Source organism: Alligator sinensis, unplaced genomic scaffold, assembly GCF_000455745.1.
Source record: "Alligator sinensis unplaced genomic scaffold, ASM45574v1 scaffold71_1, whole genome shotgun sequence".
NCBI classification, from domain to species: domain Eukaryota; kingdom Metazoa; phylum Chordata; order Crocodylia; family Alligatoridae; genus Alligator; species Alligator sinensis.
Genome location: NW_005841834.1, coordinates 4,453,994 through 4,468,902, shown reverse-complemented (window position 1 = coordinate 4,468,902; position 14,909 = coordinate 4,453,994). Strand labels below are relative to the sequence as shown.

Here is a 14,909-nt window from a genome sequence, read left to right as displayed (position 1 = left end):
GCCCGCGTGAGCGCCGCGGGGGGGGGGGGGGGGGGGGGGGGGGGGGGGGGGGGGAAAGCCGGCTTGTGCTCCTGCTGCAGCAGCCACTGCCTTTCGTTGGGGGCCGGGAGCTGTGGACCTGGGTCCTTGGCCCCATGGCCCTAGCAGCTGCGGTCCCCTCCAGCAGGGCTGGGGGCAAGGGCAAAGGGCACAAGCAAGACTGTGGGGGGGGGGTTGTGGGGGACATTTAATCTCAACCACGGATTTTTAAATCAGAGAACTTGCAATTTTGTAATCAGAGAATTTGTGATTTTTTAATCACAGAAAACCAGGGTCCCTGGAGGAGTTGAGCTACCGCTGCCCCTCCTTCCTCCGACCTTCCTGTGACTGGGGCGTCCCAAGGATGGTATCATTAGAAATTAAACTAATATAAGTGCAGCTGCTATGGGTTTCACAACTGAAACCACAAAATTCTTCACAAATCCATTCTCTTCATCTCCGGTGCAACAATTTAACTAGCTTTTTGTCCTTAAAACAGGGAATAGGGAGATCAGCAAAGATTCAGTTCCTATTCTGGAACTTAATATAAAAGTAATTTTAATATTGAATTGCAAACTGTAACTGTCCTAGATTTTAAGAAATAAAGTACTCCTTTAACAACAAACATACAAAGATGTCTGTAGTCAATCAGATATACAATTTAAAATACCTTATTTTTCACAGAATGTTTTGTGGATACCAAGAAAGAATCTTTTTCTTTTTTAAATGGAAGAAATGTTTCATTCCTTGCTGAGGAAGAACTGCAGAGTTATGAACAAATCTATCAATGTAATGCAATATAACAGAACAGCCCAGAAATGTACTAAGTGAAATAATGGACTCTCCCACAAAGGTAAGCAAGTCAAAGGCTATGTAGCATTACAACTCCCAATTCAGCATTTAAAGTGCTTGTCAGAAAGACACCTGGACCATACTATAAGAATGTATAAGCACCCATGCGAGCTGAAAAACAGCACCAGGGCAGTATTTGATAATCCAGTGGATTCTCTCTTTTCCAATACTACTGCATTTAAAATTCAGAAAAGCATTTCCTTAGGCCTTTGCAATAGTTACTTTCTGGGGGAAAAAAAGATTAAACCCCTCACCAATAAGCAAACTCCATTCTTCATTTCAATAACACAATTTTGGAATTACTCTAACAGTTTTGTGTAAGGCAGCTAAATGTAAAGAACAGGGAAACATTTCTGTACTTCATGATGACCAGGTCACACTTATTTCCATTCAAGCTCAGTGATCTATTTTAAAAACATTTATTGCGTTATGGTATAAACAAACTAAACACAAGATGTTCAACAATTTGAGCATTGACATAAAAGAAAAGCAAGGTAGTTTTGAGCTAATTCTGTCACTCCTTCATGTAAGGAACCCCTATTGACAAATAAGAGTTTCACACATAGGGTGCAATTCATCCATGGGAGGTCAGCCCAAGTTGCAACTAATTTATACTCTGTCCTGCAACATAGCAGCCTTGTCAGAGTAACTGCATGATTCGGAAGGCTTAAGTGGTACATACGCTTTGTACTGGCTCTCTGTACACAGGTGAATTCACCTACAGACCAGCAACAGAACTGGGATGTGTGTGTGGAGGCTTTTCCATTGTAAACCACAGGACAGATATCCTGAGATGTTCTCTCTTGAAATTCACCTTGCTTTGTTGTTTTATTTTAATGTACTACAGGATTTTCATATACACTTCTGTTTTAAGGAGCAGCATAAAAGAAGGCAGCTATTTGATTTACTTATTCATCTTCATTTTAATCCACAGCATAGTGCTGATAGGTGAATCAAAGTAGAATGCTTAACACTACAGTATGCATCTTGGACAAGATACAGTACATCATAAAGCTCCTTTGAAACCATTATACTGTATTATCACAACCCACAGTATAAAAACAATTCCTTGAATCTGACAGGATGCACTGTAACAATTTCTTCAGAGGCATTATATACCATAGTAATGTTTCTTTACTGTGGATTACCAGAATGAGTGTTTGACATGATCCATTATGTGAGCCAGCTATATGAAAATACATGGAATTCTGCAGGATAGGTCAGTCAGAAATACAGAGCAGTTAATATGAAAGTATAGATTAAATATTCAAAATAGTTACTGCTCATACATACTAACAGTTCACAAACACTAACTGAGCGGTGATTAACTTACAGTGACAAGTTCATGCTAAATAAAGTTAGTTATAATAGGAGCGCAACTATTTCATATCCTCAAAATTATTATTTTTGGCTCTTAATAAAAATTAACATTTTTAAAGGCTCTCTGTGAAAGTTTATATATACCAAGTTTGTATCTGTAACTTAACTAATTTTTTACTGTTGAGTTTTAAAGGTCAAAAGGACTCAATACAGTAGAAAAGGTAGCAGTTTCATAAGTAGCCTCACTTCACTGACAATATCCATAATTCAGTGGCTGTATATAGCACTTCTCTAAAGCAGATCCATTTGAGTTCTACTCACCCTGAGTTCAGCATTTACACTTTTTAAAAATGTATGTTTTAAACATTAAGTAACATACAGAAGTTTACACAAGGCTATAAAATGTTGTCAGTTACTATACATCAGTAAAAAAATACTTTAATATTTTCAGCCAATTCTGGTATTCTTTTAAAGTTTAGTGATTCTGATTCTTATTTTAAAAATCAAGTAAATATAGTTATTGATTCACACATTCATTTACTGACTACTAGAAGTTATTTTAAAGAGTGCAACAATAAGGCAACAGTAAAAACAGCAATGTTATAGAAATTTTGCATATGTGTAAAGGTAGTAAGTTTATAAAAGACATCAGTGCTTCCTAAAAAGACAGCCTACTTGCAGTATCACAAAATTACATAGTGGTGAGAACAATTATCTATTATTCAACAACTGTTTCTCTGTAGAAAAATGTTAAACTCGTTGTAATTAAATTTTGTGAAATAAGTCCAGAAAAAAAGTGGTATGGCTGTATGGGACAATCAAGTTAACAAAATATATTTTTGTCTAAACTTAAATAAGAAGGTCCACACTTTTTTGTCAAAACATTAAGCCTCTGTCAAAAATGTATTTCTTTCTTTATAGTACAGGATTAAAAGACAGGATGATGCTTACAAGGTAAAGAAATAATTTACAAGAAAATATCTTCTGACAAAGCTTTTTCAATCAAAATATTGTTTTGTAACATTCAAACATGACATACAACACAACAAAAGAAACTGAACACAAACAAAAAAATGTTATATGGATTGTTTTCAAACATAAATAAATGAAATATCGTGTAGGCAGCAGGGCTCATGCTGATGGCTAGCAGGAAGTAACAGTGTGCAATCTATTTGGAAATAAGCTCTAATGTACAAATTTCAAGCCCAGTTATGGACTGCAGCAAATTCAGTTATATCACTGTCATCTTGTTAACGTCAAAATAAAGTCTTGATTAAATCACTCCCACCCTAAATTACTCATACCTTTGTTTCAGAGATATGAATAACTATATACAAAAAAAAAGGTATATTTATTTCACCATAGGGATAACATTGTACCTCTCTGCCAATGTCACTTGAAAACTTTCCATGTTAAAACAATTTGACAGAAAATAAACAATTTAATAAATATGCAATGATCTTATTATAGTCCTTTAGCTAAGCATGTTGTCATGCTGCTAGCTTTGTGATCACAGTGCATAGAATCCAAATGTAAAAGAATGGGGTGGCTTTTGAAGTAATGTTGGATCCCTTGCTTATAATCCCAATACATTTAAAACATTTCATAAACTCTATCATGCATCAATCTTTTGTTTTGCGGCAGGATCAAAACGTTTCCTGGTACAAAGTCCATTGCCGGCAATGGATGCACCAAAACCGCCAAGGAAGTCACTGTTATTGCACAATACATGAAGACCTGGAATTCTTCCCAAAAGCTTAAAATAAAAATAAATGGAATTATTCTGACTTTTCCAGACATCTGCATTAATACTGTATGACTAATAAAAGCATGTCAGTTGCATGGACTGAACCAGCGATCAACATGCGCCCAGAATGCACACTAGTAAAAATGCAGTCAAAGGAAGTAGTCTTCATTGACTATAGGTCACTTCCAGTCAAAGGTTAAAGTTCAAAGACTGAATGATCAAAGTGCTCATTTTCTCAGTAGGACTATCTTCTGCTACGAGGATCACAAAACGGTGGCATCAACATGTGTCATCTTTAAGATAAAAAAAAAAAAAAAAAAAGATTTATAGAAAATACATAAACACTCAGAGCCCTAACTTGCAAGGTACTTTAAAACAGAAACAACTAAATTATACATACCAAGAAAGGTAAAAAATATACCAAATTCTGACTACTGTTATTTTGTCCAATAAGGAGTTGGAAAATGGAGAGATTACAAAACAAGATAAATATGAGGCGGCTTGGGGTTGCATAGGAAAATGTGTCTATCAAAAATTACAATGTATTTTGAATAGTTTACAATTCAAAATATTCCATATATTATAAACCTAAAATTTAAAAAACAAACAAACAAACAAACAAACAAACAAACATTTCCTCTTGGCATTTGGTTTCTCATAGTACAGTATGCACATTTTGTTAAAAAAATGTATTAGTGAGTGGCTAAGAAGTGCTGCTGCTGCTGGTAAGAGATATGTAGAATAAAGGAAGGCAGAGTCTGCAATCAGAATTTTAAAAAAGTAATAGGGAGGCCATATTTTGGACAAACCATATTGTCACCGTAGCTGTGCTCAAAGCTAAACAACAGTTCTCTCTCTACCCATATGATTTTTTTTACAACCTAGACTTTCCATGCTTTTTACTGCTCTCAAGGATAGCCAACAAAAACTAACTGGCAAAATACAAGACAAAGAATAATAGGTTGACATTGTAATGCCAAGATTTTTCATCTGAAAGGAAACTCGCATCAAATCTATGCATACATTGAACCTTTAATTTTATTTTCCTGTTCACAGTAGAAGATTATTTTTGCGGCTGTTTTGCATAATGAGTTAATGGGAGCAGACTAGCCTTCAGACTAGTGTCTTGCTTCCCAATATGCCAAAAATCAGTCAAAACCATTCATTTTACATACCAGAGCCTATTTAGATACATCCATGAAAGGACTTAAGTTAAAAACAATTGGAGCATTTTTAGATGAGATTTAGCACTTGCCTGGGAATCTAAAAGGACACTGTAAAAATCCCCTGCTCAATGCAAAGGCCAATTTCTTTTTCAGATTTTGTACGTTTTCCTGACAATTTCCCCATGCTACTATAAATTTTTCCTGAAAAAGTTATCCCAATTATAACCCAGCTTTCAGATATTATCCTACAGTGAAGTTATTTATATTCGGATGTTAGCCTGTAGCCAAATCACTGATCACCTCAAAACTTGCAGCAGCACTTCACTGCAATTTAACTAAAAACATGTGTCCTGCAACAAAAAATAAATTGAACAGAATATAGTTGGTTCACTGGTTATTTCTAATGCACGTATTACTCTACCATCTGGCAACAGAAAAAACAAGAGCCAACTTCATCAATATTTATCTTTTTTCCTTAAATTTAGAAGTTGGTACTTTAAATTAAATGCACCCCATGCTAATCCTTCTATGCTCCAGCCTGTTTGCAAGGTGTTAAGTCCTGCATACTGATATACGGTTAGGAGAACTCGTATCAAAAGGGAGAAGAACTAGAAAGCATCATCACCAAGACCAGTTAGATGGACATAAGGGGAGAAGGGTGAACATCTAAGCCATCTACAGACAGTCACAGGTAAAGTACTTCTAGGAAAACCAGCAGTGGTACTGTTTGAGAACAGATACCCATTCCCTGTTTAATAGGGACAAGATCAGGGGAAAGGATCAAGTCTTTCATGACAGTGATGTTTTCAGAAGCAAGGCAAGCTTGGTAACAGCTTTTATTCAATCAACTCTATTGCTTTTAATATATTTTGTGGGCCATCACAGCTACAATGCTACTTTGACCCTACTATTATTGATTTTTTTCCCTTGGTATTTAAGACAAACTTTGAGGGCTGAGATGGGGGAAGGGCAGATTTAAAAGATGGGCATAATGCCTACCTGTCAGTCTGTAATAGCTTCACTGGATTATTAACCCTGACATGCTTTTCACTTCTCACTGAACTCCTTATTGGCTTTCAGAGAGCCACCCTCACCCCCTTTCTGGAAAAAGGGAAAAATGTTTCTGCCCCTCCAACAAGGATATGGGAAAAATATAATGGACTCTTCTCCCTCTCTCTTCAAAACAGCAGGTTGTAACATAACTTAACAAAAAATTTAAGGTTGAGGACAGCTCTTTTGCAGGAAGCAGAAAGATGAGTTCTCAAGATAGGTCTTCTCAATTTCTGCTATCCAGCAGCTCTTCAAGGGGAAAGACAGTAAAGGACCGTTGAGAACGTAATATCTGCCCTCTCGTCTGTAATCCATCTTAACCTATACTTATCTGCTTTATACTAGTATTATTTTGTATAGTTTTGCTTTCAATCAGAAACCAATGGTTTGGTAAATGACCCATACTGTAAGAAAAAAAAGTGTCCAGTGACTACTTGAATGGAAGTAGAACCTTTTTAAATTAACTATGACACAAATATCAGCCACCAACTTCTAGAAACTGATGACCATGTTTATTTTTATATTTAGAATATTCCTGGTAATCATACAAATGTTAGTCTTTCTTCTATACTCAGATAACCATGTTTAATTTCCTATTTAGATTTCCATCCTTCCCTGAATTTCCTACTTTGAAGAACTCTGGAATAGCACCAGAAAATTGCTACTGTATAAAGACTTCAATCCTAATCATAAAGAATAGTATTTTATTTATTCCATCACCAATCAAGATTTATATTACAGCCAATGAGATCACAAAAGTGGTGATTCAAAAATAGAAAGTTTTCTTTGAGGATTACTATCAAGAGTAAATAAGACAAGAAACTCAGTCAAGAAAAACATTCTTCAGAAGTAGCCAAAGAAGACTTAAAAAAAACCCAAAAAAGAACAAAAAAAAACCAACCTAGAATCAAAGAAGGATTACAAACATGTTACAGAAGTTGAAGTGTAAAAACGAAAGAGGAAACAATTACTCAAAAGGTTTTAAGCCATCATAATATAAGCTTTGTGCATAACAGGACTTGCTCTACTTAAGTTAAAATTTTGAAAGTGAAAATAAAGTAATGTACACTCCAAGTGATTAACAGATTAAAGTGACCTAAATCTCTCTTAGTATCTACCTGACATGTTCTTACTGGGACTAAATTAATATCTAAAATCAACTATATATTAAAATATTTTTTAACCAAAGAGTATTTTGAACCAAAGACACTTTAGTTTGGGAGTCAGCTACTCCACACTTGGTGCACTTACTCAGGATATACAGCAACATTTCCATCGCCAAGGAAGAATAACCATCTACAGCCCACGGACTGGATCCGGCCCATGAACAAACCAGATCTAGCAGCATACTCCAGCCACAGCAACAGAGGAGTTATCTGTAGGGTCCTAGCATCTGCATTTATCTATTCCCTCCACAAAGTGTGCTGATTGCTGGGGAGATGAGACCCACAGAGGGGACTGGATAGCAAAGAGCAGCCTGTGGTGGCAAAATGTCACCAACCCCTAATCCAGAACTCCCCATTTTAAAATTAGAGAACAGAGTTATTAGAGGTGTTTTATCAATAAAACATCTATTGTATTTAACTGATCAGTTCTGTATTAAATTTACTACAGCAATCTAGCTTATTTCAGCAACCTATTTCTCCCATAGAGTTTACAATCATCAAGAACTACTATAGCTCACCAAATTTTACTTGAAATTGTTCCCAAACAATTTCAACGGACAATAATACCTTTTTCTTTTGTGTGTTTCTTACACTTTCTTTTAATCTGAACAAACAGCTAAATATATTGCTTATAAAAATTTGCAATGGTAGGTATCGCAATAGACTATTGTAAGAGATTTTTCTAAGCAGTAACTACTGTTTAATCTCCTGATGGACCACATCTTTTTTCCCCTAATAAATTTTATTCACTCATGCTCCTTTAGAATACTTATATTCCATGTTATGGGAGAATTTTTAAGTTCCAAATTCACTAAGTGTTAAGTGTTTAAAATCATGGACTCCTTTAAGTTTTGTTGCGTATCATTTGTACTCATCCTGAAAGCTGTCCATAGCTCCTGCTCTAAGTGAAATACTTACCATGATACCACCATTTTGTTTTCTTTGGATTCTTGTTACATGTTCTTACATAAAATGAATTATCTGGAGGTCGCCTCTACAATATAAAAAATAATAAATCAGCATCTCATATTTGATCATCTTTTTAAGTAAGCTTTTACTTAATAGATAGGGTCAGGTCCTGCCTACACTGGTTAAAAAAATCACTTTAGTACATTGTCAGCAAAAAATATTTTAAGTAGGATAGATACTCAGTTAAAGCAATAGTGCCTGCAAATGCTTTAGAAAGCTTTAGACAGAAAACTAAACACACATCGTCATTAACAAATGTAAACTGAACCTTAAACCACTGTCAATTTAAAACACTTTTTTGCGGTTTGGCTTCATTGCATCTCAGTGATAGCTTCCAGTTCAAGTCTACAGAAAGTCTCTTGTAGATTGGGAAAGTTGACCAGATGGAGTGAAGTTAGGTCTTCATGTGTGAAGACTTGTAGCCCATCAACATAGGTAGGACAGTAGTTAATTAACAGTGATTTAAAAAGGAAAAAAAGTCACTGGATGATCCAAGTGAAGACATAAAAGCTACAGAAATAATCAAAAACAGCTTCTTTTATATGATAAAAGCTACATTTCCTGGTGCTTGGCCAATAATATAAATAGACCCATTTAGCAAAACAGAACTATAAAAGAGTTGCCTTTTGTAAATTAACTCCAAATCAAATTTTAAGTTCTACGTATAAGATTTGTTAGTGATAAAAATGGGCTATGTGCAGACATTTAGGGAGGTCAGGAGGTGGTTAGATCAAGGGTGGGTAAAATACAGCCCACATGCCAGATCCACCCCATCAGGTCATTCTATCTGGCTTGTGGGGCCCCTAAAAACTTTAGAAAATTAGTATTTATCTGCTCCTGGCTGCCTGTCAAAGATGACAGGAGCCAGGGGAAGTAGGACCCAGGATAAGCTGGTGGCAGGCCCCTACAGCAAGGACTGACCAGCCCCATCCCACCCCACCCACAACCAGAAGCTTCTGCCTAGCAGAGGCTTCTGGCCTGGGACCCTGAGGCTGTTCCCCCACCTCCCTCTACCAGAGAAGGAAACTCAGATAAAAATGCGGGGGTGGGGAGAGGACCACAGACGATTGCCACAGTCCTTGGGGTCAAGCCAGGCCAGCTCCTGCTGTGTTCTGCGGTCGCAGCCATGCAGTCAGGAACCATGTGGTGCCAGAGCACTGCGGCGGGCAGAGAGTGGTGAAAGCGGCAGGGCCGGCAGGGGCCCAGAGCAGGCTGGCAGGGGCTCTATGGAGCCAAGCCGGGCTGTACCAGCAGGGAGAAGGGGGAGCTGGCTCAGCACCATAGAGCCCCTGCCAGCCTAGCCCCATCTTCCAGCAGCCCTGCCCTGGGCCCCACGCTCCCGCCCAGCTGTTACTGTGCTCTGATGCACCCCCTTGCTGCCAATCCCCCCCTCCCTGTAGCTGCCATTTCCCAGCTTTCCCGGCCACCAGCTGCATCACTGGACAGTGGGACCCCATGCTGGTACCCCAGGGCCAGGAGCAGGAGGGGTGTGAGTCTAAGTGTGAGAGAGATAGAGAAAGAGTTTGTAGGGCAAGACCTACATGTACATCCCACTGTACACATGCACCCACACCCCCCCCTTGCACTGCCATACACACACCCAGCCATCTTCCCCCACACACAACTCCCCATAAACCCCATACCCACCCACACCCCACATATCCATACAGACCCACGTGCTCCTTCACCCCAAACCTACCCACAGCCCCCACAAGCCTGCCACAGACACACCCACTACCCCCCACACAAACCTATACCCACCCCTTTATTCCGCCTACCCCCCCAATATACAAGACTAACACTTTATTTTAAGCTATTGTGCAATCACCTCTATGTACACTACACAAACACATGTAAATTAGGACAAAAATTTTTTTAAAAATCAAATTAATGAATTTTGTAGATCAGGGGTTGGCAACCCCTCGCACACATGCCAAACGTGGCACGTGAGGCCATTTTGCTTGGCATGCTGCAGCCAACTCTGGCTCTGGGTAGCTGCTGTCAGCGACAGAGCCCGGCGTCCCAGCTGCCTTCTGGGAGCAGTCTGGGATCCCAGCTGGCAGCAGCTCCCAAGAGCCAGGGCCAGCTGCAGCCGGGAGGCTCCAAACAGCTGTGCTGGACTCCGGCATCAGCTCCACACTGGTGCATGCAGGCACGCCTCAGAACGGGCGGTGTGGGAGGGGCCTGAGGCAGCACAGCTCTGGTCTCTCCCCCGCTCCCGGCACAGGGGCTACGAGCCTGGCGCAGCTGTTTCTAGTCAGCCCGGGCTCTGGGCAGCTGCAGCAAGCAGCTGGCAGGCTGCAAACAGCTGTGCCGGGCTCCACAACTCCAGCATCAGCTCCATTGCTGGCGGTGACTTCACAGGCACCTCAAGGTGGGCTGAGCTGCCCTGCTGTCTGCCTTGAGGTGCACACAGCAGGGCATCCTGCCATGTACCCCTTGCCCTCATTTTGTTTTTCCTGCCATGCCGGCATTCCGGGACCTTCCGAGGTAGGCATTGTGGTGTTTTTCGGCCAAAAAACACTGCCTACCCCTGTTGTAGAAGTTTGATTTTTAGAATATAATTTGGTATTTTTCTGGTTCCGAGATAACAAAACCCTTTGCTGAAAGGATTACTTCTAGGGGCAAGGGCGGGGACTTCTGGTGGCAAAGGTCAGGACTTAGGGGGCAGGACTTTTGGTCACAAGATGGCAACCAGGGGGCAGGGCATCTGTCAAGGGGTGGGGCTACCCATGTAGCCCATGACAGCTTGCCAAAACTCTGTAAGCGGCAAACCAGCCAAAACAATTGCATGCCGGGGTTAGATCATGTTAAAAATAGCCATCTGATCTAAGGTAAGTCAGGATTGGGGAGGCAGGTGGGGTCTGCTAGGGGATTGGTGGGGTCCAGGAGGGTTTGGTGAGATTAGCAGGTCTCACAGGGTCCATGAGGGTTTTGGGGGGTTGCCCCCAACCCCCACATCCTCAAACAATCCCCGCAGTGAATCCACTCTCCCATCCCTCCCCCCACCGACTTACTTCCTCATGTCTCAGCATAAATGAACACTGATAAAACTGGGATAGGGAGCAGTTTGCAAGATGGGGTGTTTGGAGGGTTGGGGGGTGGACTGTCTGTCTGTCTGGTGGTGGGGGGGCAAGGGGCCAGGGGACTAAAAATAGCCCAGTGCCAAGAAGGGGGTAGGAAAAGCACGGACTCAGGGCTGGGACCAGCAGCTGGGCTTTCCCAGCCTTGGGGATGTGCTGGGAACTGTATAGAAGTTCAGTTAGATTGGGTCTGGCAAGACTGACCTAAGTTATACTACACCTCAGAAATATACTTAACTTAAAACAGGTTGCCCAGCTTTAGACTGATCTAACTTTCCTGAACTTCTATACAGTTTGCAAGTAGATCTACCTAACTAGCTGCAAATCCATACTTGGGCAAACTGTTAGACCTGGTGGCCATTTTTAATGCGATCTAGCCTTCCCCCCACTAACCTCCCCCCAAATGTCTGTATGTAGCCATGTACTGGTAACTATATGAAGGGCAAGAAAAATAATGTGCATCTCTTATTAGGATTCATTAGTTTCTTTTCAAAAAAACATTCTATTTGCTCCCATAAAGCTTTCAATATAGCAGTCAAACTGACATTTGCACTACTCAAAATGCACTTTTCATTACAGTCACTTATGAACTTCTGTTAGGATAACTTTTTATATTGACTAAGATGCAAGTTAGCCTAATAAAATGGTAGGGTTATTACATTCTGTTCTATTCTATTCAAGCCTCTTTTTGCAGGCTCCTAGCAGAGCACCATTTTTAGTGAATTATTGTCGTTTATGCTTCCGTTGCAATACACCATTTTCTAAACTGACAGTATCAAAATGTTTCAACGTTTTTAGTGAAGGCATACTTGTTTGCTTGTTTGAAACAGAAACAAAACAAAAAGCAATATACCTTTTCTTTGCAGCTGGAAAGCATGCTAATAATGCTAAGACAAACAGATTGCACTGAAAGAGCTGGAGACCAGTCTTCTGTTAGAATGGATAAACAGATATGACCATTGCTATACACATGGGGATGAACAGGAATATTGTCACCAGTAAACATGACCTAAAAAGTAAAAAAAATGCAATTAGCATTTGTTAATATTCTAAATGAGATAAAAACATCTTCTTCTACAAACAGTAGTATCTTATATTAAAGAGTCAGATTCTGCCACTTTTACCTACAATGAGTAGGTACTTCACACAACTTTGTAGGCCCACTGATTTCTACAGGATCTTCTGCAAAATAAGGAACTAAATCAATAGAAATAAAGGTAACAAAATTTGGTCCTAAATAACTAGCATTGATGAAATGCGAAATACTGTAAGGTTAAATGTAATTTGTACTTATAAATGTAAGTGCAGCACAGCAACATGCAAAAATGCCTTCTCAATTACATCACTTTAAAGACACCAAACTAAAATTTTACAGGGGTGGCACCTACTGGCCAAGTAGGTGCTTGCTTTGGTGGAGGGAGCACAAGAAGCAGTGGGTGGAGCAGCTCCAAGGTGAGTACAGCTATGGCAACACACCCCCCCCATGCAGCTGAGGGCTGTGTCCACTGATACCTCAATCCCTTGGGTTGAGTGACAGACTATAACCCACCACTAGCCATCATAGGCAGAGGGTGAAAAAGTTATTTGGGGGGGCTGACTGTGCATGTGCGTGACCTCCGCAGCAGCTAAGTCTGTAAGGGAAGGGAGTGGGGCTGAGGCAGGGGCAGGCCCTGCACAACTGGGGCAGGCCCTGCACAACTGGGGCAAGCAGGGGACGGAGCCATGGCTTGTCCAGGGGGCGCACCATGTGGGGAGGGAGAGGCAGCTCCTGCTGCTGCACGCACCCTGGGGGGCACATGTCCCCACATCTGTGTGGGAAGGGCTGTGGCTGCAGGCTGGACCCAGGGCTGTGCCAGGCTGTTCCCATAGGGGAGGTTGGGCTATGCTGCACTTAGGATGGGTGGCAGTGGCGCTGGGAAAGAGGCTTGGGGGGAAATATGGCAAATTTTGGAGTGGATGCAGCCCCCCATAGCCTCCCTCCCAGCGCCACCGCTGCACACCCCGAGTGCAGCCTGGTCCAGCCCCCTGCTAGGAAGAGCCCAGCACAGCTGCAGCTGCAGCCCACCCTGCCGCCCCAAGTAGGTCTGGAGGGCACACGCTCACCCATGCCTTCCCTGGGTGTGCACAGTGGTGGGAGCCGCATCCCCTGGACGAGCTGCTCACAGCTGTCCCAGGCTCCACTGGCTGTGCAGTGCCTGCCCCTGGCCAAGTCCTGCTCCCTTCCCTCATCCCTGCTGCAGCTGCCAGAAGCCCACAGCTGGGCTGCCTTGTGGCTCTACCACTGCCCTATATTTGGGGGAGCTAAGCCCCATTAGCGCCCCTCTTCCACCGCCTATGCTAGCCACTCTCCCAGATTCCATGACCCAATGACAGTCTGTGAGTCATGAGTTTCACATCCCTAAAATACACAATTGGCTCAGAATTCAAAGGAAAGCTAGGTGGAAATGGAAGAAAATGCCTACCCTGAGCAACCTCACCCATCTGTCATCAACAGTCTCCCAGTGTACACCCACTATTAGATGACCTAATAATATATGCAGAATAGATGTTTATTATGACCCATCACCATAGTGCTGGCATGTTCCAAGTATTTTATGGGCATATCTCCATAAAAGTAAGAAGTATGGAAACATCATCTCCTTTTTACAAATTGGGGAAAGGGGACTGTTAGAGAGAAAGCAAACTGCCTAATGGCACACAATTTCTTATGGCAGAGACAGGAACTGAAAACAGATATTTTGAGACCCATCCCGATGCCTTAACCACAAAACCATCTTTCACTCCACCTCAGATTTCTATCAGTTTGCTTACTGATATTCCTAAAATATTCAAGGTCTTACCTTCAGAGGTCCAGCAATGCATTTCTTTTTTTTAAAGTAATCTCTCGTCTTATAAAAAGTAAAACCTTTGCACATCTCAGGAAACAAGTGCATGCATACTATGATAGACAACACGTATTCAAGATAGAAAACAATGGAGTGTTTGAGTGACAAAAGTTTAAACTTTAAATTTGTAATACATAGGTATTCTGGCTAGAATCTGGGTGTTAAAAATTATAAGGTGCACTTTTAAAATGGCATTACTTTTATCTTTCTTGGCATCTACAACAGCTAAGCATCCTGTACTTAAATACTTGTTTTCTGTGCTAATAAGTGTACATGTACTGTCTGTAGAGGTGCACCGATGCATCGGTCCAATATTGGATTGGCACCAATAAAAAGAAAATAGATCATATTGGAAAAATCGGCCTGATGTGCCTGATAATTAGGCCGATAAATGCCCATGCATGCACACAGCCACAGCACAGCATGTAGGCAGCGAGGAGCACCGCCCGGCAGCTTAGAGAGCTGCAGACAGCTGGTCAGTCTGGTGTGGTAGAAGGGGAGGGGGAAGGGAAGGGGCATATTAAGGCCCCATGGTGAGGGAGAAGTGGGGCTGGGGCAAGTGCTGCCCAGCTGGGGCGAGGTGGGCACGGGACAGAGCTGCAGCTTCTTGTGGGGAGGAGGCGGCACAGGGAGGGGCAGCTCCTGCTACTGCT

The 14,909-nt window shown here is 41.4% G+C and overlaps 2 protein-coding genes across 5 annotated transcripts in view; both read right to left on the bottom strand.

Annotated features, from left to right (window-relative positions):
• The window catches only part of STAU2 (staufen double-stranded RNA binding protein 2), a 312,705-nt gene that overhangs the window by 287,081 nt on the left and 10,715 nt on the right, over window positions 1-14,909 (bottom strand). The window lies entirely within an intron of this gene.
• Window positions 1,276-14,909, bottom strand: part of UBE2W (ubiquitin conjugating enzyme E2 W) — a 59,844-nt gene continuing 46,210 nt past the window's right edge. For all 3 annotated transcript variants that reach the window (XM_006015295.3, XM_006015296.3, XM_025200197.1), the window contains exons 4-6: window positions 12,225-12,380; window positions 8,238-8,313; window positions 1,276-4,230 (exon numbers count right to left, since the gene is read on the bottom strand). In XM_006015295.3, the coding sequence (XP_006015357.1) occupies window positions 4,217-4,230; window positions 8,238-8,313; window positions 12,225-12,380 (246 nt within the window). In that variant the 3' untranslated portion in view covers window positions 1,276-4,216. The remainder of the gene's footprint in view (window positions 4,231-8,237; window positions 8,314-12,224; window positions 12,381-14,909) is intronic.